Genomic DNA, 25,362 nt, shown 5'->3' with positions numbered 1-25,362 from the left:
AGAGAATCCACACACCTGGATCAGTTGCATTGTTGACAGCAGGGCTTCTCAAGTGAGGGCTGCAGACAACAGTATTAGCATCTTCTGGGAATGTGTTAGAAACACACATATTCAGGCTTCCAGAGACCTCAGGAATCCAAAGCCCTGGGGGCAGGACTGAGCAATCTCTTTTTAACAAACCCTTCATGTAACTCATAAGCACACTGACATTTGAGGCCCCCTGATCTAGGGAAGCTTCCTAGATACAATTCTCCCTCACTGGTCTGGAAGGTTTGGAGGTGTTCTTTTTTTCCCTCCACTCTGAATTACGCTCTTTTGTTAATTTTTCTTTTTAATTTTTGTTTTTTGCTTTTTTATTTCCATAGGTTTTTGGGGAACAGGTGGTATTTGGTTACATGAGCAAGTACTTTAGTGGTTATTTGTGAGAGTTTGGTATACCCATCACCCAAGCAGTATACGCTGTACCCAACTTGGAGATGTTCTTCTGAGGAACCTCAAATAAGGGGAGAAGTCATGAGATGTAGGCACTGTGGTCTGGAGCCAACCACTCACCTTTCCCTCCTCTGCTTTTTCACTTTCTTTGTTTTTGTTTTTTTTTTTTGAGACAGGGTCTCATTCTGTCAACCAGGCTGGTGCGCACTCAGTGGTGCGATCTCAGCTCACTGCAGCCTTGATCTCCCCAGGCTCAGGTCATTCTCCTATCTCAGCCTTTCAGGTAGCTGAGACTATGGGTGCTCCCCACCATGCCTTGCTACTTTTTGTAGAAATGATGTTTCACCTTATTTCCCAGGCTGGTCTCAAACTCCTCTCTTCAAGTGATCTACCTGCCTTGGCCTCCAAAAGCGTTGGGATTACAGGCATGAGTCACCGTGCCCAGCCTGCTTCTTCATCTTTGAGATTAGGCAGTTGGACTGGTCAGCAGTTTCAGTTCTCATACAACGTACTGTGAGAAGTTTGTCAACTATTTCTAATATTTCAGAAACTTCTTAGAAATGATCTATTTCCCCCCAACATGCTGCAGAGGCTGACCAACATATTGTGTTTGCTGTTTTGGGGCCCAAATAAGCTACTGGACTGTGAGCTTCTTGTGGTCATTCATGTTCATGTTTCCAGGGCTTATGACAGGGTCTGACCCAATGAGTAATGTTTTCCAAACTAAGCTATATAAAACCAGTATGAAGAGACAGCTCATTTCATGCTAATTGGAAGCTCATGTGTATCACATCAAGCATGGGCATCGTTTGTAGCAGTGTTAGATTCCCACAACTATTAAAGGATATTCAAAATAGAGACCAGGTGGCCGCAACCCTAAACTTGGCTTGTTAGAGCTCCTATGGACCACAGCCCACAGTACTTATTCACAAATCTGTGTGGTTTCAATTATTTATGATTTTCTGCTAAAACTGGATGTGGTTCCTTTGGTCCTGTAAGATCCATCTGGGTCACTGATAGGACCCTGCTGCGCCCATGTGTGCCGTGTGTTTATTGGCAGTACGGCAGAGATCACATCTTAACAGACGGCCTAGGCTGGGGGATGAGTTCTGTGGGCCACAGGGGAGAACTTGAGATAATGCCAGGAACCTTCAATGTTTCAAAAAGGGCTCTCTCCCTCAGAATTATCAGTCTGAATCTTGCGGTACCTTGTTCAGTCCTGTATATTTTTAAGGGGAACAGATTGAAGACCTCTCCCACTGTGTTGGTCCATCAGAGGGCAAGAGAAAAGAGATGCAGCCTGCTGCTCCCAAAGGGAAATGACTCAGCAGGGCACTGGTTTCCTTCAAACTCTCCTTATTATCTCTTTGCTTGTGAGATTGTCTAATTCAGTGTCCACCCTTTTAAAATCTGAACACCAGGGTCAGACACACCAAGGGGCAAGAGAACAGACCAAACCTTTATTAGTTCACAGAACTCCAATTCTTTATTAATCACAGCTTGCTCACAATGACATACAGGAAAATAGCACTAATGAAGAGTAAATATGCAGGCAGCAACCTTCAGGAGTTGGGACTTGGGGAGAAACGACTTCAAAACTGCGATAGGTACTTATGTTGGGTATCTGGTGATTCTTAGTTGGCACAAATGCCCTGCCTAGCCCCCTTAACTGCGTCAGCTTCACAGATGGAGTGTTTTGTTGTTGGTGTTGTTAGTAGGCAGGATTGCCTTACACTGGGGAAGAAAGACCAGCTTGAGTGAAAGTCCGCAGTGTTTTTGATTTTGTTTGTATGTGTGTTTTAATGCAACAACCAGCTCACAGTTTCCAAGTGGAAAAATATTCAGTAGCATCATGTACTTGTACTATAGGTAAGAGCTTAAAATGAACATCATCAATCATGGCATCCACAAATAAGCCACCTGACACATTAATTAATTCATTCCATCAAAAGAACTTAAACTAGAGAATTAAGCCCACTTTATGAAGAGCGATTTCACGGCTACTTGAACCATTCGAATTTGGATTTGTGTTCAGCACTTTCAAAGGTTCAACTTTTTGCTTCTACCCAGATTGGTCTCAGATCTGTCTTCTCATCCATCCCTTTCTAAAGTCAAAGCACATTTGTAGCACATAATCCAGGAGAAGCAGAAGTAAATGCTCTAACTGGTGGTATTTCTTAGCCTGGTTTTGTAGTTTTTAGGCAGTAAGTAGATTATGAGCGAACAAATGTGAAGGTTCATGTGGAGTCATAATACCTGTGATCTAGGTATGGTCTTAGTCAAGCTCAGAGATAACAAAGCCTTCTAGGTCATTAGGCAATGGTGGGTTTCTAGCACCATAGACTGTCTACTGACCTCATTTTTCTTTTGGAATGGAGTTAGACATGGGGAGCTTCAAAAAGAACAGACCTAGCAAATTCATTTGAGTGGAAAGACACAACATCAAAAGCCTGTTACAGGACATGTAAGATTATGAAATAACTTGCATAATGCAATACTTGTATTTTTTAACAAAAATGTAAGTATTTACAAAATAAGATCCAAGGTATTTTTTAAACATCAAGCAAAACATTCTGCAAAGAGACCGCATTGATTTTTTTAAATTTTTGATTCTGTTTTTTTTTTTTTTTTTTTATAATGAGTTCTTTTTAAACCATGTCATACATTCCCCATCCTGATATCGCATGATCCATTATAATATAGGCAGGGGGATTTACTATTGTGGGGTGTGCCAGACCCTCCCTTGCTTCAGCCAGACAGTTCAACCTGGAGTTCCTTGTTCCTGCGCACCTCCGCAGCATGCCTCTCCTAAAAAACACAAAAGGAAGAAGAAATGTCACAGGCCCTTGTTGTCTGGTCCTTTGCGTACCATGTGCTTGATTAGAAGTAACCCAGTTTGTTGTCTACTTTTAGGAGCTTTTCTCATTTCAGAAGAGAGGAAAATATAGGCCCCATAAAATGTCATGTTAGAAAAGATCTTATAAGACTTATCGTGTTTTAAAAAATATATTTAAAACTGTTTTTGTTTAAAACTATGACCAAAAGTTCATGTTGTTAAGATAATTTTGAAGAATAGAATCACAGTGTAAATCCAGAGAAAGGCAATAAGACATCACATTATTGTTTCTCTATCATTTCTAATGATGTCGTTCCTTTTGACTAATATTTTAAGGACTTTATAATCCTGACGGACACTCTGGGAGGGCAAGATTCAGGATGAAGACTTTCTATACTGCTTCTTAAATTCTTGACCTGTTTGTCAAGGTCCTTCATAACTGCAGTCCAAGTGACTTTTCCAGTCATAACCCCCATCTTTTCCTACACACACTTGATGTTTCAGTTTAGTGGAATTGTCTTGTCATGCAATTTTCAATGCTAGTCTTTCATCTCCACTGGTCAGGATTGTAAACTTACTCTTTAAACCCTATGACCACTGTCCTTTTCTCCACAAAGATTTTTGTGAGACTGCAAAGACTAATCTACAAACTTATCTCACTTTCCATTTGAACACCTGCATAAGTCTTTCCTTTTATTCTAGCTTCTATTATGACCCTCTCTGTTCTTGTCTCCTCTGTTATATTTGATTGTAAGCTCATTGAGGGCCTGGACTGTGTTTTCTCATTTTTCTTCCATTTGCAGGGCCTAGCAGAGAGCTTTGCAGATAGCATGTGATTGGTGGATGTTTATTTACGTAAGGAACCAAGGTACTAGCCTTGAGTTGGGAACTGAACTTCCTGAGGAGGGAACTGATGGAGAAAATGTGGCCCCAGTATATTTTAGTATGTGGCTATACCTCAGATGACTAAAATCACAGTGTCTTGCATATATCATAGGTGCTAAATAAATGTTCATCGAATTGAAATTTTAAGATGCTAATTATTATTGGTATTATTTATATTTCTGTTTAGAATGTTGTTTATATTGCTTCTCTCCTTCCCTCTGAAGCTCCAGAAATTACTTGAGACTCCATAGATTCTTTTAGTTCAGGGGAAATAAACTTGACCAGCTATAAAGTAAATCTTATCATTAAACTCTACTAATCTCAAGGGATCTATATTTATAGGCTTCTTTATATTATAATAACGAATATTTATTAGACACTTAATATGTACCCGACCTGCATCAGTACAGGTTTTGCCCGTACTAGGTCCCTTAATCCTCACAATAATCCTATAGTGGACATTCTATTATTGTCCCCATTTTGCAGATGAAGAAACTGAAACACAGGAATGGTAAAGTAACTTGCCCATGTTCATGATACTAACAAGTGGGATTTAAACCCAGGGAACCTGGCTCTACAGCTCACCCTCTTAATCACTGCTATACAATTTCGATGTTGAGCGAGGAGAACATTTTATAGTTGCATGGAAAAATGTGTCTTTTCAAGTGTAGATTCTGGGAGAAAAAAAGGCATAACCACCCTACATTTCCTTCAAAGATACAGAGTTGGAGTAAGCAGGAAGTCGACTCTAGAGAAAGAGATTAAAAACAATTTTATTTAATTGGTTTAAATGAGCTTTTGCGTATGTTCAAAAACCATGAAGAGAAGGAAAAGGCATGTATAGAGAAATCAAATCCTGTTTGGAAATGTCACAGGGGAAATTAGCATGGATGCCGCTGATTCTTCTTTTTGTTCTGCTATTATGAGGAAAAAGATGAAGCAAATTCTTTTCTCATGCAGAAAGAAACTAATTAGTGAGAGCTGAGCTCTGGCAAAAATTGAGAAAAAGCCCAGACCATCACTATGCTAGGAAAAAGAAGCCTCAAGTCTAAAGATTCATATAAATTCAAATGATAACATAGCAGGAAACATTATAATTAGTATTATTAGACTACTTTGGAGTACACTTCTTGTTAAACTCAAAATTAGTGTTAACGAAATGGATTTTGCCATAGGAAAGAATAAATATAATTTGTGAGCTTGAAATAATGTGGAAAAAGAGAAAATAAATAATTATGAGTTTCTAATTAAAAATTATTTGTTTTCAGGCATTTTAGTCACTCTATTATTCGAACACTTTACATTCACATTATCAAATATCTACTCATGAAATGTTAATGTGACTTTATTTCAAATGTGGGAGAACCAAAGGCAGTCATGCAGGAAGCATATAATTTCCCACACAGTCTGTTTTTCTTATCAGCTCACTGTTCGCAATTATCAGACTTTGAATCCAGAGGTTCCTAAGGCAGTTGTGATACTCAGAGAAGGTTCATCAAGAAGACTACTCTTTGATAATATTTATTTCATTATTGAGCTCCTGATATTTGCTAGCCACTGTCAGAGGCCCAAGCATATCTAAATTTACAATGTTTTCTGCAATTTACCCCCTTCCTCCCATCAATATAAAGGAAATGTAATGCAGTATGTTAGCATTGTGTGCAACTATGCCTTTTATATGAAAAAAAGTATGAAAGTTGATTTTGGGAAAAATTCTGGTCCTCTAATTCTTTCGTCTAATTTCATAGAAAGGTTTCTCTCCTGGAAGGTAAGAAATATGAAGTCTTTTCTTTCTTTACTTTTTAATGTCCCTTTAATCTCACTAGGTATCAAATAGAAACAAGGACTTGGACTATATGACCTAGGATGCCAATTTCATCTATGGAATTCTGTCATATGAGCCTAATTAAATTCAAGACGAGGTCAATATAATCAAAAATCCTTCTTTTTACTGATGACTATGCACTTGCAATATAAAAGAGGGGTCAGGAGTGAGTTGTGTGAGCTAAGAAAGCACATGTTCATGCATTGAGATAACGGTGATTGGGAGTCATGGGCAGCTAGTAAAAAGGTTTGGAGTCAAAGAGACTTTCGTTCAAATCTAGTCTGTGGTCTACTTGTGATCTTGGCCAAATGACTTAACCTTTCTAAAGACCAGATTCCTTACATGTGAAATGGGGATAATCACAGTATTTTCTTCTAGCGTTGTTGTTTGGACGAAATATGATAGTACATCCAAAAATGTCTGGCCTATACCAAACAATTAATAAAGGCTAGTTTTAATCCATTTTCCTATTTCATTATTCATTCATCAGATATGTTCAATAGTAAGTGGTTGCACAAATGCTATTTGTGAATCAGAACCATAGGAAAACAAAAGATGAAAATAATACAATAGTTGTAAATTGATAGTAGCTGAAATCTATAACTAAAGAGTTAAATATTATCAACATCATGGAAATGCAAATTAAAACCACAATGAAATACCACCTTACTCCTGCAAGAATGGCCATAATTAAAAAGCCAAAAAAACAATAGGTGTTGGCATGGCTGTGATGAAAAGGGAACACTTTTACACTGTTGATCAGAATGTAAATTAGTATGACCACTATGGAAAACATAAAGAACTAGAAGTAGAACTATCAGTTGATCCAGCAATCCCACTACTGGGTGTCTACCCAAAGGAAAAGAAGTAATTATATGAAAAAGACACAGGCTCATGCATGCTTATAGCAACACAACTTGAAATTGCAAAGATATGGAGCCATCCTAAGTGTCCATTGACCAACAAGTGGATAAATAAAATGTGGTATATATACACCATGGAGTACTACTCAGCCATAAAACGGAACTAAATAGTGTCTTTTGAAGCAACTTGGGTGGAGCTGGAGGCCATTATTCTAAGTAAAGTAACTCAGGAATGGAGCACTAAATATCACATGCTCTCACTTATAAGTGAGAGCTAAGCTATGAGGATGCAAAGATGTAAGAGTGATATAACGGACTTTGGAGACCTGTGGGGGAAGGTTGGGAGTGGGGGCGAGGGATAAAAGACTGCATATTGGGCACAGTGTACACTGCTTGGGTGTTGGGTGCACTAAAATCTCAGAAATCACCACTAAGGAACTTTTCCATGTAACCAAACACCACCTGTGTCCCCAAGACTACTGACATTTATAGAAGAGTTACATATTATCAAAATTACCTCTTAGGGAAAGAATCACAGAATCTTATTCCCTGAAAATATTTTTATCATTTTAAGTTACATTGTATTATGTTCTACTATTGCCACTAAAATAATGGCTATAATATTTTCATTTGACATTTTCTAGATATTAGAAGTGAAATGATGAATTACAGTGAAACAATTTCTTTTATTTCCTAAGTACTGTACTTCATGGTTGGATAGGGGAAAGCTGTTGTCAAGTTTGTCTGGGTTACTTGCTTCTCTCCTTCCTAAACAATACTGAAAGCTCCTTTGGTATTTGTTACCATGTTATGAGCTCGGAAGTCTTGGCACTGACTAAGATGATATAGTAGAATTACAAAAGAAAGAAGCTATGATACAATCTGGTTTAAGTGGGGAATTAAACAAGGTTCAGTAGAAGTCCTCTTCAGTGACTTGCCATGTTAACCCTCTCAGTTCCTTCCATCGTCCTGCTGTCTGATGGCTCCTAAAGGCTGAGTTGCTTGAGAGGAAAAGGCTCTTCCCTAGTATCGCCACATACTTTCCTTCTCATTGGTTGTGTTGCCAATGGCATTTCCACACCTGTTTAGCAATTTGCATTTGAAAATTTAACTATCTAATTTAATTAAATGCTACACTGATGGAGAATTGTGAGGGTCGAGAGAAACCTTTGGAAATACGTGAGAAAGTGAACTATTTAGTAGATATTGGGTGAATAAACTATAAAAGCTATGGAAAAGTTGTAAAAACTCTATATCCAGGTTATTTTGCAAATGGCTTTAGTCCCTGCCCTATTTTAAAGAAATTAAAACTGCAAATCATAGCTAATGTGACATGAGTGTGAATAATGGCAAGAAAAGAAACCCCCATAGAACTCCCATTAACTGATCAATTTTTTGAAAAGATATTGGGCCCAACTACATCAAAAGATTGGTCAATAAGTTTACATTTAAATATTTGATATTAAAATTATATGTTTAGTGAGTAGATGTATTGTTGTTAAAATGATTATACCTATGTTAACTGATTTTTCAAAACTAACTGTCTCACTGCAATTCCTGACTGGGTCATTTGGAGCTCCTGCTACTCAGGGTTCCTAAAAGAGTCAGGTGGTGAATTTTCTGCAGGATGCTGCGTAGTGCATTAGGGGAGAAAGGGACACATCAGGAGAGGAAGAAAGTGTCTTGAATCATTCCTGTATGGCAAGAACAAGTGTCTTTCCTTCCTCTCTTTCCTTTCTCTCTGCTTCCTCTCTTCCCCTCTCCTCCCCTTCTCCGTTTCTCCCTCTTTCTACTTCTCATATCACTCTAAGAATAAGAACATTTTTAACTTCACCAGTGTATCAGTCACAATCCACTGACTAGTCTTTTGGGTCCTGGATGTGACATCAATAGATCAGCTAATGCAGGTCTTTGTGGCACACGCATCCCTTCTCCCACAGCCTTCTCCGCATTTGATTCTTTTCTATGTAATAGCCTGGAGTGTTAAGATGAGGTGCTATAAAAACAGGAAACTGAAATAAAAAATGAGTGTAACATTCTTCTTTGGAGGAAGAAAGAACACTTATGCAACAAAGACAAAAAATACTAACATACAATTTATGATGACATCACAAACCATATTTAAGAAACATTTAGCACAGTAGTTCTCAACCATGGCTAACTATTAGAGCCTACTAGTGAGCCTTTAAAATAATACAAGGTCCTTGGCCCAATTCCAGACAATTAAATCAGAATCCCTAAAGAGTTGTCCAGTAGATTCTGAAGTGCAGCCAGGGCTGCTTTTGCTTTAGGCTTTCAGTTTGAGCTAAAGGCTTTGAGCTAACATGGCTGGGGCTCTGAGGAGTTTATGGGAATTTGTCTGTCAGTGACATTGAAGATACCATTATGGGCATCATGGTGAAAATATGCTTGAATGCTCAATTCTCTTAATTGAAGGGAAAAGGGACTGAGTGCTGAATGGTAGGCAGATTGTGGAAAAGTTTGCACAAAGTTGTATCATGTCTCTTGCTTCATTGATAGGGCCAGTGAGGGCTATCAAAAGGGTGGGCGCATGGTGTGAATTTACCTTGATGTGAATTTGCTTTTACTGATATTATTCAGTGTCTTTGCATTTACTGTCTATATTGGACCATACTACATGTTGTCTTATTCTCTAATTGTTGGTGCTATATTATTTATTGTTGAATTATTTATTGTCTGTGTTGGGAAAGACATGGTTGGTAAATACCTTTGATATTACAAAGGTTCCTAAGCATATAGTAGGGACTCAGGACATATTCATTGAATGATTAACTCATTAATAGGTATCATTTCAGAAGTAGTCATTTTTTTTTTTCTCTTTTTGTTTTAGAGACAGGGTCTTGTTCTCTTTCTCAGGTTGAAGTGGGACGATATTAGCTCACTGCCGTCTCGAACTCTTTGGCCCAAGCGATCCTTTCACCTCAGCCTCTGGAGTAGCTAGGACTACAGGCATGTGTCACCACTGCTGGCTAATTTTTAAATTTTTGTTTGATGAGGTATTGTTATATTTCCCAGGCTGGTCTTGAACTGCTGGCCTCAAGCAATTCTCTTGCCTTGGCCTCCCAAAGTGCTGGGATTACAGGTGTGAGCCACCATGCCCAGCATAATTATCTTTTGATATGGTAGATTTCAGAACAGCTTATGTTACATTGGCAGTTTCATGCCTTTTGGCTTTACTGTTATTACTGACCCTCTTTTAAATTTCTAGTTTCATAGGAATAACTTCATTCAAACAAAATGCTAAATATTGCTTATAATATAAAACTTTGTCTTATTTTAGGAAAAAGCAAAGTAGTTTTAGTATACACAAACACATTCACAATATGTAAACAACAATTTTGTACTAAATCCACCTATGTGATATACATCAAATAAAAGTAAATTTGGTATTTCCTCTTTACTGAGGAGATAAAAGATCTTGACTGACACTGGCCAAAGATCCTATTAGATTTGAAAAACACCTCATTAGGTATGAAATACCAGAAAAAAATGTGGTCCTAGAAATTATCTTGGCTGCATTATTTGATATGGGATAGAATCCTGACAGCTGAGATTTAAATCAGAAAAGGCTACAAACCACTAGTTCGCAAATCTGGCTGCATATTGGAATCATATGGAGAGTTTTCAAAATGCATGGAAGCTGGGTCCCATCCTTGGAGATTCTGCGGGTTGATGTCAGGAATTTTAAGCACTCTTCGGGTTGATTATTTGCAGGAAAAGTGGTCTGCAGGTGTGCATGTATGTATGTATGGGGTAGGGCACTAAATTTGGGTGGGAGTGGAAAGACTGAGAAAATGAGCTGAGCATGGCTGGGCTGGGTAAAGAGAAAAAACACACAGAGAAGAAAAAAATGGCCTATTAAAAGCTAGCACTTCTGGAAATACTAGATAAAATATGGAAATTTTATGAACTATTTTACAATTGAAATCAAGAAGGATATGCCCTGTCTGGGCACTGTGGCTCACACCTGTAATCCCAGTACTTTGGGAGGCTGAGGCGGGTGGATCACTTGAGGTCAGGAGTTTGAGACCAGCTTGGCCAACACGGCAAAACCCTGTCTCTACTAAAAATACAAAAATTAGCTGGGCGTGGTGCTATACGCCTGTAATCTCAGCTACTTGGGAGGCTGAGGCATGAGAATTACTTGAACCCAGGAGGCAAAGATTGTAGTGAGCTGAGATCGTGCCACTGCACTCCAGCCTGGGTGACAGAGCGAGACTGTCTCAAAAACAAACAAACAAAAAAAGGAGGCTATGCCCTGTGTTTGGATATGTGCAATTTGAAAAATAAAAATGTTCTGGGACTTCCAGTGATAAAACTCTTGCATTGAGGCCTAATTGAGAATGCTGCAATGAGATCAGCAGGTACCGTTCCTAGCAACGTCACTTAATTTTTTTAGGGCCTAGGATGTGAGATGAAGGTTGAGTCACAGTGATCTCAAAGAGATCACACGGTGGCCCTCTGCTGTCCATGTTACGAGCACTGGTCAAGCAGGAACATCCTTAGTTCTCTAGAGAAGTGCAAAATGCGGGCAGATGGCAGAAGACTGACTGGTTTATGGTCATGAGAGTAAACTTCAGCAAATGGAACTTTGCTCTCCTGTATCTGAGTAAAACATATGTTCCTATACCACCATAAATCACCTGGAGAGAGCCAAATTCTGTTGCCTCTTCCAAATTGTGACTTGACTCATTTGGGTGAAAAGCAATAACACTGTTCTGAGAGTATAAAAATACCAGCTTATAAATAAAAATTTAATCCAAACTTTCATGTTTTGGATCAGGCACCAGATAACTATTCCAGCTCTTGCCCAAGTCAGCAATCCTCGTCCATGTACCTCTGAGAGCCTCAGTGTCTTACTGCTGCATCAGAGCCCACACGCCCTTCCCCAGCAATGCTTTCAAAAATTCCTCAAGAGCACAAATGAAGATTTCCATGCAATTGTATCCTTAAAAGGTTTCATGCCTGATTTCCTTTGTTTCTAGCTGGGTATTTGCAGTCAGAGACTGAGAATGAAAACAGAATCATCAGAACCCTAGGATAAGGTTGTTTGAACCTTAGATGAGACGGGACATCTCTAATAGAAGACATGAAACTCTGAGAAATAGTCAGAAAACAGGAGGCTCATCTGACTAAACTCTTAGGGCTCTGATGACAGGCACACTCCTGTTTTGCTCTGCATCTCCAATGCTTATCACACAAAGGCACTCGCTACTGGCGGGAAGCATGACTGACTGCTCAGAAAAGGATTGAGGCATCTCTCTCAAACATCCTGTTTCTCAATGCTTAATCCAATTTCTGGAAACGGACACAGCTAAACTACTCATAGCTATACTGTATATTTTCAAAAGAAAGGTTTTTTTGAGGGGATAGGTGGGAAACAGCATAGAGAGTACAAAAGTGAAAGAGAGCATTTTTCAGAGCAACTCCAGCACAGCTCCTCCTGACTCATGGGAATGAGTATACATTTAGGTTGTTGAGGAGAAGGGCACCAGGATACCAGAACTGGATGAAACATCCCCTATGAGCTAATCTTTGCTATGGTCCCATGTGATGCTGTTATACCCTAGAACGGGCTTACCAGTGTTCATAAATACCCTGGCCTTTCCTGGCAAATATATTTTTCTAATTTAATATTTTAATTAAATATATCTATTTAAAGCCATATACTAAATATTAAATCAAATGTTACTTATATTTTATATCAATATAATATACTGACATTAATATTTCCAACGTCACATTTTTCTTATAGATTGCCTCGTGAGGCTTCTGTAGAAGTCTTACACATTTCAAAAGCATGAATCAGCCTCCCTAAATCCACTCATCATGGGAAAAATTGAAAAAATTCCAGCCTTAATGTTGGATTCCCATTCCTCTACCATGTTGCACCCCCTGCTAAGTCATTGCTGCACTGTGAGACCCTGCCCATGGGAGTTAGTTGTCCTCACACCTGCAACAAATTTTGACTTAGTCTCTGGTGCTCAGGCATATGGAAGTTCACCCAGCTGTGTTGCACATGAATATATCCATCTGCTCAGGACTCTGCTGAGATTACCTTTTCCTGCAGACGTTCAATAATAGCAGCTAGATTAGCCTCACGGTTTTCCTTAATTTGTTCCATTTTCAGGATCAGCTTTTCCTCCGCCATCTTGCTGAAGTTGTTGTTCTCCTCCAAAGCCTTCTGAAGGACTTCTCGCTCGTGTTCCCTCTTCTCTGCCAATTGTTTCAGCACCTGGGCCTCCTGAGACTGGGGAAGAAAAAACATAGCCATCTTATAATTATCCAAACACAAACCTAGCAGAATAATAGCCCACCAATTGGAGGGAGCGTTCTTTTCCGATGAATAGTATTTCCAGCCTTGAGCACTATTGTCAAGTCTGTACTCATCTGCATGGCTTAGAGTTTTCTATAGAATGTGGCTAGTTGGGAAATGCGGTTAGCTGAATTTTCAGCTGTGAATACATTTCAGACTGTCTTAGAAGAAGCAGCATTGAATCCTCATTGAGGAGTTACAAATTTTTTTTTAAAAAGAAGTTGTTGCTAAGCATTTATGCAACAGAAATTCATTTATAATGAATTACTGGATGGCAATATCCCATTAAAGCCTGAGGAAAATGGTTGAGGACTGAGGCAAGTTCTAATCTTCCTGATCCATTGTTTTTTAATCAACTGTAGGCTAGGCCTTACAATGAACTTTTCAACTTTCATCAATCAAATCATCAAATTCACTTTCTCCTTTTATTTCACACTCCCTTTCCCCCACCCCCATCCCCCATACACCAAAGTCTCTTTGGAGATCTGAGAACAGTGCAAACTTAGTGTTCACTTGGCCACAGAGAGCAGAAAGTCTTTGTTTTGACCCTCTCTTGAAACCCTGTGGTTGCTCAGTGATTTAGATCCAGATGTACACCCTGCCCCGCACTTTGAGCACTGTAATTTTCTTCCAGCATCAGGAGGCTGTATGGCTCTGTACAGTGGATGGTAATCACTGGAGCACTTGATAACAATGCAAGTGCCTGGCATCTACCTCCAGAGATTCTGATTCCAAGGTTCTTCCGTGAGGCCCAGTGATAAGCATCACTAATGATTCAAACGCAGGTAGTCCAGTCTACCTTTTGTAAGTCCTACTGGCATGGGTTTTGATGTTAGGTCTGTGTTCAAGTCTTACCTCTGTTTGTGACCCAGGATGTGTTATGGAACTTCTTTCCATATTCTTTTTATTCTCCCCATTATGCAGCTGAGAAAAGTCCTACCCAATACTGACCTATCCAGGTTTAAGACTAAATTATTACACACTCATGGCTCCTGGATAATTTCTTAGGATCAGCTGATACCCTGAGGCGATCCTTCACAAGAGTAATTATAAATGGGAATATCTAAACAATGGTTGATCAAAAAATATTCCTAAGTGCCCTGTTAAATACTGATTACCATTGAAAGCATTAATGGGAAAACATTTTAGTTGATGGTAGTGGTTGTGGGCATTTACTGGAAAGGTCTTGTTGTATAAACAATATGGGGCCTGGAGAAAGGAGAAACTTCTCTTCAAATAAAATTCTACAGAAATGGTAAGGTCGGACAGCCTTACACTTCTTTACTGATGTGTTTATTCTGAAGTTGATCAGGAATAGGTCTGTGGCTCACTGGAGATTAGACAGAAAATCCTGGAAACCAGCCCTGCCTCTTGCTTTAACCCCATAATGGTTCCAGGACAGTTTATTATTTATTTGTTTTTGTTTTTATTTTAGATAGAGTCTTGCTCTGTCACCCAGGCAGGAGTGCAGTGGCGTGATCTCTGATCACTGTAACCTCTGTCTCCCAGGTTCAAGCGATTCTCATGTCTCAGCTTCCTGAGTAGCTGGGATTACAGGTGTGTGCTACCATGTCCTGCTAATTTTTGTATTTTTAGTAGAGATGGGGTTTTGTCATGTTGGCCAGGCTAGTCTTGAACTCCTGGCTCAAGTGATCTGCCTGCCTTGGCTTCCCAAAGTGCTGGGATTATAGGTGTGAGCCACTGTGCTTGGCAGATTTCAGGACATTTTTAGTGGAACCAACACTTTCTTACCTTGTATTAGTTTCAGGAAAACTAATACAAAAATAATAAGAAAAGTATAACATAAATTGAGTTCAAACTCCAATGGAGCCTTTCTGGAAGAAGTATGAATAAAATATTTTCTAGCTGGTTCACTCTCCTGCCTCTAGGTGGGACTGTCGGTAAAGCATCCTACTTAGACTTTGCTTATTTGCTGTTATCAGGACTACCGAATTGTTACAGGGAGAGAGGTGTGTGTGTAAATCCCGCAGTGGCGCGGTCTCGGCTCACTGCAAGCTCCGCCTCCCGGATTCACACCATTCTCCTGGCTCAGCCTCCCTAGTAGCTGAGACTACAGGCGCCCGCCACTAGGCCCGGCTGATTTTTTGAATTTTTAGTAGAGACCGGGTTTCACCGTGTTAGCCAGGATGGTCTCGATCTCCTGACCTCGTGATCCGCCCGCATTAACCTCCCAAAGTGCTGGGATTAGAGGCGTGAGTCACCGCGCCGGGCGCAATGTAACATTTCTACTCAGTGGTTTAACAATTCTTTCCTGCTCCTCATAGATCAGTGTTTCCATTACTGCCCTAGATAGGATCCACCTGGATTTTTAATGGCCACTTTTTAAAAGTAGCCTTTCCACAGAAACTCCTGTGGCACAGTGACATGAGCCCTAACCTGGTATTCAGAAAGCCTGGGTTTGTCTTCTGCTTTGCTGACCCTGGCGCGTTGAGATAGACTTCATGGCCAGGGGCCATGCGCCTGCTGCTCTTCAGACAGGATCAGCTTACAGAGAGTTACTGCGCATTATTATCAAGAGGCCACTGCAACTGCCAAATGTTTCATTTTCAGATGCTCCAATTAACTTTGGCACTTTGTTCAGTTGTGTTTTAACTTAATGTTTACATTTGCGTTCTTAATTTTCCTTTGTGAAAGAACCAAAGTCAAGAGGAAACAGCATGGAAATAAGATTCAGACGGGAAGGCTTTGAAATTACAAGGTAATACAGCAACACACACTTTTCCATATTTCTTGCCTTGGTGGGACACATTTGATCTGCATGAACAAACTCCTGCAGTTCCCATTATGAATAATGGAGAATTCCCATTATAACCAATGCCTACTGCATTTACTGGAGTGCAACGTTTGGCTCAGTTTGAAATGCCTCAATTTAATGGGGTTAGTACTTTTGTAGCTATTGGGGCTAAATGAGATTACACAGCATAGGTGTCAAGTGCATTTCTTTAGCACAATTAATGGGGTGAAACAGAAACAGAAGGCAGTACAGAGTGTGGTCACGTGAGTTTGCTGCTAACTCACAGAGACCTGCCAAACTGGGCCAAGCTGTGCTTCAGGGCTGCTCACTTCTGTGGTGCCTTTTCTTACACTCTGGAAGGGAATGTTATATCCACTATTATCTCGACTCCCACATTTGCAGGACCTAATAATTGTCTGTGTTTCAAATATTTAAAGCTTAAGTCCACACACACAAAAATACAGGATGTGAATTATGGTGGAAAGCATTCTATCCTGAGGAAATACTTATAACTTCCTATATTAGTCTCTATTCATAAGCACTGAATTTTTTTAAAATTTAGAGACAGGGTCTTGCTTTGTTGGAGTGCAGTGGTGTGATCTTAGTTTAGTATAGCCTCAAATTCCTGGGCTCAAGAGATTCTCTTGCCTCAGCCTCCCGGGTAGCTGGGACTACAGGCATGTACCACGACACCTGTCTGGCAGCCAATTTTTGAACAAAATATTCAGTGGAGCTAATAACCATGGGGACATCTACCTCAGTTCCTAAGGTCTCTGCTACCCCATCGGGGCAGAAAGGCATAACCTCCCTTCCTTTTTCACAGTGTAGCATCCAGATAGATATTGCTGCCCATGACTCCTCTAACTCATTTCTTAGGTAAAACTTGATTCTCACATGAACATAGTTTAATCTTCTAGTCAGACCCTCAAGGAAGAAAATTCGTTCTGATTCCTCCAATGAGCAAATAGGCAGTTTAATCAATGAGAAAATAAAAGGTTAGTCCAGAAAACTGCACTAAAACATGACATGAAATGAGTGAGGCTGTAGAATAAAAAACATGCGATATACAAAAGTGGCAGCATTTTCCTTCATTTTTGGCAAAGAAGTAAAGTTCTCACTACATGTTCAAATAGGTATTCTTACTTTATATCTTGACTGTGCAGACAGTGCAGATTAGCAGAAAGGAATTGGGATTGCATGGACTTATGACAGGGAGGGTGGTGAAGTGAGAGAATCACTAAAAGTTGTTAAAAATAAATTGTCCAAGGAAAAAGTATCTGGCCTTGGAGGAACACTTCTAAATAACCTGTACCTAACATAGAAGGTCACTAAAATATTAAAATGGAAAATTAGGGCAAGACAATGATCAGCTGATATAATGAAAATGTCAGGGCAAAATATAGAACTGAGATGTTCAACGTGACATTCCGGGAGACTAAGGAACCTTCTCGATCTTGCTATTATGGGAACTGAGGCACATTACTGGTGAGCACCTTTCCTAGGCATAAACCTCCTCACACTGAACTCAATCATTGAAATAATCACATGAGAGGTACATGAAGGGAAAAACAGTGAGGCAGGGAAGGAGACTTATTGTACATTTAGGAACACTTTAACATTTTGCAAAGAGGTTAATTACCAATTTTTATATTACTGAGTATAAAAGTTTAATTACTGTACAAATGGAGTGGAAGATAAATTTGAGTAACTGGTACATAAAACTCATTTTGTTTTATGTACACAGATGAGACTTAAGACTACATTTTAGATAGCACTAATTTTCCATTTATTTCTGAAGTAAACATATTTATTTTCTTGTCACTTTTCATTATTTGGGGGATACATTACTTGCTATCCAGGACCATTGATCAGACACTAAATCTCCTAGTACCAAAAATGCCTTTACACAAGTAGGTTAGGTGATGTGTCTGTAATTATTGACTTTACTGCTGACAATGAAAAACCATTATCGACCCATCTAAAGTCACAAATAATGTCCTGTTGAAATATGACAATTGAATATAATTATGTAAAACCAAAGAGTATAATATTCACTTTGCGTTGAAGAGCCCGAAGCATAACAGGAAATTTAAAATGATTAAAATCCAAAGACCTTTAGAATGAGCCCTTCTGCTAAAGCGTGTAATGGGTTTACTGTGGTTAGCTCCTAGGAAAAGAAACGTGGGGGTGCTCTTCTTCACCGAGAAGGTAGCACACAGGAAGACTCTGTGGCCCACGTGCCATATTCTGTAAGGAGCAGAATGTTTCCTGAATGTCAAGCTGTGGATAATCCAGTACTTTGTTTCATAATCCATTGCTATACAAACCACCCCCTCTTTCCCTGGATTCCATTTTAATTGCCATCTACAATGTGAGATACCAACAAATGGAAAAGGTAAGTCTATCATGTTTGGTGACTAATGATCCACTTTTATGCCATTTTATTAAGAATAAGCAACACATCTTCCTTTCAGAGGCTTAGTGACTTTGAAGCTGATTATGCCAGTAATGAGAGCATGCTAATGAAATCTCGCTGGACTGGTTCGAGTAGGGTGCTTTTTAATTTAATCTCTTTTAGGGTGAGATTTTATCAATGTCATTAAGATCCTTTCGTTTTCACAATATTAATTTTTTCAAGACACTTTTAATTGGCCTGATCTATTTATATATCTATTACCTATCAAACTTTCTTTTCTTCTATGCAATTTGATAAAGAATATTTTATAATATTTAAAAATATTGTCTGGGCATTCTGGCTCATGCCTGTAATCCCAGCACTTCAGAAGTCTGAGGTGGGTGGATTACCTGAGGTCAGGAGTTAGAGACCAGTCTGGCCAATATGACAAAACCTTGTCTCTACTAAAAATATAAAAATTAGCCGGGTGTGGTGGTGGGTGCCTATAATCCCAGCTACTTGGGAGACTGAGGCAGGAGAATTGCTTGAACCTGGGAGGTGGAGGTTGCAATTAGCTAAGGTGGCACCACTGTGCTCCAGCCTGAGCAACAGAGCCAGATTCTGTCTCAAAAAAAAAAAAAAAAAAAAAAAAAAAAAAAAAAAAAAAAAAAAAAGCAATGTATTGTATGGTAGCATTTCAGTCTCTGTTAATGAGAAACTTCTTTTCTTTATAAAGTCATGAGTTTGCTAGATAATCTCTGTGAGGTCAGAAACTGGATGCATCTTCACATAGTAATTGTTAACCCTTTTACCATGCCGGTTATATGTCTTTATGTAGAGTAACCTTCCAATTCTCACACTAACTACATGACATAAGTTCTATTACTAGTCTCATTTTACAGATTGATGAAAGAAGACATAGGGAGATTAAGTCACTTGCTTGAGGTCACACAGCTTGTAAGTGGTGGAACCAGGATTTGAACACAGATATTCTCTTAACCACAGGTTCTTAAAGACAATGTTTTAAAGATGCTCTTAAACACTGTGCCCTGCTAAGGATGCCCATGTAATTGATTGTCCAAACTGGAACACTTATGAGAATAAAAGAGAAATAATTAATAATGGTATCAAAACAACAAGAGTTAGCTGGAGTTGTCCTGGGCCAACTGGGATGTATAGTTAGGCTAGCTCTGCTGCCTCTTGCCAAATACATGTTGGTTGAATGAATGAATAAATGATAAATGGATGGTTAAAGTGTTCATGTCATTTCACCCTTGTGGGTCAGTTGCATTATGGAAACTTTGATTTCAGGAGATGAGCTTGAAGCTGCCCAGATGAGATTGATACAGACTCACAGAAGTGATTATCACCGGCTACCAGCGATAATCAAAGAATGGAGAAAAAGCAGGGAAAGGGCTTATTCTTTTTATGACAAGCTTCTTCTACTAGCTAATCACTGGGGCATTAATTCTGCCTCAAAGAAGCCTGAGGGAGTATCCTCCAACCTAGTAACCAGATGGTCAGTGCTGCAGTAATGTCAACAGATGGAGTGGGGAGGTGAGGAAATTGCCAAAACATTGAACACAAAGTGAATCTGAGCCCAAGTGGAGACGCCTCTGTGGCACCCTTCCAGCTATAAATCCAGAAAGCCCCCCAAACACAGCCTAGGTCATTAGTTCCCTGAAGGGATCCCTGAAGTCCCAGAAAGAGGCCTTCAAGGCATTAAGGGTAGGGGGAGGGAGGAGAACTCATAAGGTTTTTTATGTTTAAAACGCCCTAACAGAAATCACATTTCACATCTATATCCATGTCTATCTGTATATTTACTTTGAGTTAGAATTATGTCAATTCAGTGCAAAACTTTTTATCTTTTAATCAGAAATAATTAGCAATTACAGATTCCTTTGATTATAATCATGGTAAGATAATTTATTAATACTTATTTAAAAGTAGTATGTTCGCTAGGTAGAATCTTCAGAAACCTGTAACTTACAGGAAAGGAAATAGGTCCAGGGCAATGGAATGTTGCTAACCTGTGGGCCAGGTGGAACGTGTATGTATTTTTGGAAAGTCTGTAGTGACTCCTTACTGCTTATATAATGGAATTTGCGCACTCACCTGGCATTCATAGCCCTCCCTAAGCTCACCTCACTACTCTCAAACTCCCTAGCCAAATCCACTAGTCCAAACCACTGGTCTACCCACTTCTCTGAAACACACACTTTCTGCATTCTTGCCTCTGTGGATCCTTAGTTCTGGAATCACTGTCTTAGTCTAGAACGTTTTCGTGTTTTCTCTATTTATCTAATACTATTTATTTTTCTAGTCATCTCCCCCTTTTAAAAAACAGATACTTCTTTAAAAAGATGCTGTGACTCACATAAAGTAGTGAAATGGTTTTATTATCCTTAATAATCTCCCATTTCATGCGAAGTCAAAGTCCTTAATTGCTACCTCTGACTTCAGTTGCTACCACTCTCCCCCGGCTCTCTCAGCTTCAGCCACGCTGGCCTGTGTGCTATTTCTCGAACGCACCTTGTACATTGCTATCTCAGGGCCTTCGTACTTGTTACTCTCATTACTTGGAATGTTCAGGTCCCAGAGAAGAGCTGCCTGCCTTACTCCCTTGCTACCTTTGTGCTTCTTTTCAAATGTTCTCTTACTTAAGAGGTTTTTTCTGACTATCCAATAATTATATTATTATATATAGTAATAATTATATATTATAGCTTCTTTCACCCCCACACCCCCAGTTCTCTTTGTCCTGCTAATTTTGTGTCATCTAATATGCTGCGTATGTATTTATTAGCTCTTTCTCCCCCACTCGAATGTAAGGTTGATGAGTATCCCCTGTGCCTAGAACGGGGCCTACCAAATAGTAAGTGCTTGATAAATATTTGTTGACTGAGTGATTTTGCCCAGACTGGGAATTCCTTAGTACTGTTTCAGATGTCATTTGGAAACTTAGTGCCTGTAATTGTTTTAGGATGGGAGGATGGAATAAAAAATCAAAACAAGCTATATATTGCCACTTTCACATTTGGCCCTGTAAGTTATTATTTATTTATTCACTTAAAAACATTTGTAGTACTCAGGCAATGGCTAACAGGAGTTGAATAAGAAAGAAAAATATTTTTTGTAGTACTAACTATTGCCAAGCACTATTAAACAAAAGACAAGTTCTATCTTCATGGAGTTTATAATCTAGTGGGAGACATAGTGTTAAATAAATACGTATGCATATAAATACTAATATGCCAATAAATACTAATTACTTACTAATTGTGCTAGGTGCTACAAAGGAAAACTTGGTTACCATGAAAGAGAGTAAGAGATGAAACCCAGGTTCAGAGAAGTCCCCTCCCCACAGTGAGGAACTGAAATAGAAATAGAGTAGGTAGCTGAACAAGAGGGCGTGAGATTTAGAAGATCCTATTACTTACAGTGCATCCTAAACTTCACACTTGCATTAGCTCTGACAATGTAAAGATTAAAGCCATAGAATGGAAATGTATTTTGAACTTTCTGAGTTCCCGTATCAATGTAATTTTTAAAGAATATATATATATATGTAAAAGTAAAGTTGAATCTGAATAATTATCTGGTATTGGTTTTAAAAACTTAGGCCTAAAGTTTCCCCATTATTCCCTAGATGTTTTCTGTTTTAATATCTGTATTTGCTACTGGCTGCCTTTGGCTACTAGACACTGGGAATATATCTAACATGAAGTGAAAAGAGTTGTAAATGTAAAATACACACTGGGTTTCAAATACTTAGTATGATAAAAGAATGTGAAACAGCTCATTAATACTTCTATATTGATTATATGCATATTGAAATAATGTTTTGAACATATTGGGTGAAGAATATTTTATTAAAATTCATTTCACATTTATTTTAAAAATGTGGCTTGCAGAAAATTTAAAAATACACATATGGCTTACATTATATTTCTTTCTTTCCTTTTTTTTTGAGATGGAGTCTTGCTCTGTCATCCAGGCTGGAGTGCAATGGCACTATCTCTGCTCACTGCAACCTCCACCTCCTGGGTTCAAGCAATTCTTCTGCCTCAGCCTCCCCAGTAGCTGGGATTACACGTGCCCGCCACCATGCTCAGTGAATTTTTGTATTTTTAGTACAGGTGGGGTTTCGCCATTTTGGCCAGGTTGGTCTTGAACTCCTGACCTCAGATGATCCACCTGCCTCGGCGTCCCAAAGTGCTGGGATTATAGCCATGAGCCACCACACCCGGCCTGGCTCACATTATATTCCTTGGACAGTACTGTTTCACAGAGCTGCCTAGATTGATAGTTTTCATTCCATCTATAAGAAAATAACTGTAGCAGGGCAACAGAAGAGTGTTGTAAATTGAATAGTGTATGAACTAAATAATTATTCTACTTGTTATAGGAACACTAAACATTTATAGATAGAAAATGTAGACATCTATAGTTTTATTTACTTAAGATCCATTACCCCTTCCTCTTGGGAGAACACCTCGATTTTCTTCTGGGGAACTACCCTCCACAATTCTTACCCCAGAGATCTTAGTTAAACTCCTTTGCAGGTCAGTGGTGGGCATGTGATTCAGGCCAGCAAATCAAACTACTACATCCTCTTGGCCACAATGATTGATTCTAGGTTGGACATGTGATCCAGGTCAGGCCATTGAAACTCAATTTCAGGACTTTCGTTAAATATTGGGAAAAAGAAGTTCTGTTTCTGCCAGAGTCACTAAGTTGCGAGAAAAATAATTTGGAACTGATTATTGAAATTTAACTTTCTTGGTAATGAAACCAATTAAATGCAGGAAGAGATGACAGGCATTAAAAGAAAATTTTCTGATAATACTGTGATCCCTGGATCCAGCTGTTCCTAATGCTGTTGCCACTCCTAGACTTTTTGGTTCCATATTTGCTTTTTGTTTTAACTAGTTGAGTTGGGTTTTGGTTATAGGCATGTCCTTACTAGCATAATTACGGAGATATATGCACTTGCTAAAGACTCTTAAAAGAGAATTAATAGCTCTTTAAATTAGTGCTAATTAAGTCAGTATAACCCAAAAGAGTAAAATCAATAAGTGATTTTTTAAAGTTGGCACTTTCTGCTAATTAGTTGTATTTTCTTTTAATTAAAACTCTACCATTAACAACAAAAAATAAAAAGATAAAAATAAAACTCGACCACTAGGACATAATCTGTATGGTGATTTTTGCATTACAAAATTTTTAACAAATAACTGGAAAGGTGATGGAATATGGCTTTTAAAGTGTTCCAAGGAATACTTTTTTTCTGGGCATCATAACACTGGATGATTACATTTGTAAATGTCTTTTAACCATGTGGCTGGTTTCTAGTTCAATTCAATTATTTAAATGTATAATCATTGATAATTTCTTGCTGTCAGGGTGCAGGAGCTTTATCAGATTCATTAATTAGTAACCTCAGGGACTTTTATAAGAACACCTAGTTAATTTTGATGATCCCAGTTCTTTTTTTATCCTCAATTATTTCTTTCAAATTAAGTATATTACCTAGAAACACCAGCAACATCCTAAATCAGGATGTTGAATTTTGGTTTGAGTTTTAATTTCACCTCGGTCACTGGCTCTGTATTCTAATCAAGTCACAGCATCTCAATATATGTCAACCTATGACTCATATCTCTACCTATTGCCTATAAGATGCCAGTGCTTGGGTCAGAACTTAAACTACTTTGGGTGCAACATGCTCTCCACTGTTTTAGGCATTGCTTATATCTGTTGGCAGCAAAGTTTTGATAACTTTGAATAATTTATTTTAGCCTTACTATGAGAATAAACTATAAATAACAACAAAAAACTGATATGTTTTAAAGCAACTTCCTGTATATATATAGTTGAGTTAGTAGCTCAGGTTCCTGCTTTTTAAATCTAGAACAACGATAACTAGTATTTTATATATATATACACATGCACACATACACACACCAATATTAATATATAATTATGGTATATGTATACAATATTAATATATAATTACAGTATACATATACACATATACACATCACATATATACCAGTTACCATTGTTATATCTATATCTATAATTGGTATATATAATATATAGAGATAGCTATATATAATATATCTATAATATAGATATCTCTATCAATTATCATTGTAATTATATATATATATGAAATACTCATCAGACATTTGGAGAACATCACTCTTAGGTGAAAATTGAGATCAGCATGTTACACATCATAGGAGGATTTTTTTTTCAACTACAAATATTAGTGTTTTCTTGTTTAGAAAATTTAATCTAAGGATTTCTAACGTTTGAGCTTTATTATTTGATAATACACATATTTGTGTACATATATGTGTGTATATATGCACATATACTATACACAGCACATCTGTGTTTGTCCTGCATTCTCTCTTGGAGAATTCAATCTTTAGGAGAAGGACTATCTTCATTCTCTTTTTAATTATCCAACATAGAAGTGTCCAAAGTGTTGGCTGACTTTTTACAGACAACATCATAAAACTTCCTATTTAACTGTTCTTCCTATTTAACTGAAATTATGTATTCTTCGACCAACATCTTCCCAGTGTCCACCCCTAACCCCTGGTAACCACAATCCTACTCTGCTTCTCTGAGTTCAATTTTGTGAACAGTCCACATGTGAGAGAGATCATATGGGATTCCTCTTTCTGTGCCTAGCTTATTTCACCTAGCATAGTGTTCTATTACAGAAAACTATACAGATGCATAGTATATAAAATGTATATAAAATCACAGAAAACATAAAAAAAAATCATAAAAGCAGGGAACATGTTCTTAGTGATTACCTGATTCTAAAATTGTATCATAAAAAGTAATGGGAAATACAACGTAGGAGATAAATTACCTAAAATAATTCCATTTTTGGATGATCAAGAGTACCTTGATGGGATTAACTACCATAACCACATGGTTGGAACGGGCACATTCAGACAACTTCTGTCTGTGTACAGAGTCCCTAGGATACCTGAATGTTCTCAAAT

At 38.4% G+C, this 25,362-nt stretch overlaps 1 protein-coding gene across 3 annotated transcripts in view; it reads right to left on the bottom strand.

Moving 5' to 3' along the window:
• Positions 1–1,891: 1,891 nt before the first annotated feature.
• The window catches only part of STMN2 (stathmin 2), a 55,781-nt gene continuing 32,310 nt past the window's right edge, over positions 1,892–25,362 (bottom strand). For all 3 annotated transcript variants that reach the window (XM_025393372.1, XM_025393374.1, XM_025393373.1), the window contains 2 exons: positions 12,921–13,112; positions 1,892–3,240 (listed from right to left, as the gene is read on the bottom strand). In XM_025393372.1, coding sequence (XP_025249157.1) covers positions 3,181–3,240; positions 12,921–13,112 — 252 coding nt within the window. In that variant the 3' untranslated portion in view covers positions 1,892–3,180. The remainder of the gene's footprint in view (positions 3,241–12,920; positions 13,113–25,362) is intronic.

Source organism: Theropithecus gelada, chromosome 8, assembly GCF_003255815.1.
Source record: "Theropithecus gelada isolate Dixy chromosome 8, Tgel_1.0, whole genome shotgun sequence".
Classification (NCBI taxonomy): Eukaryota; Metazoa; Chordata; class Mammalia; order Primates; family Cercopithecidae; genus Theropithecus; species Theropithecus gelada.
The sequence above is the reverse complement of the archived record's forward strand: the minus strand, read 5'-3'. Positions and strand labels throughout refer to the sequence as shown.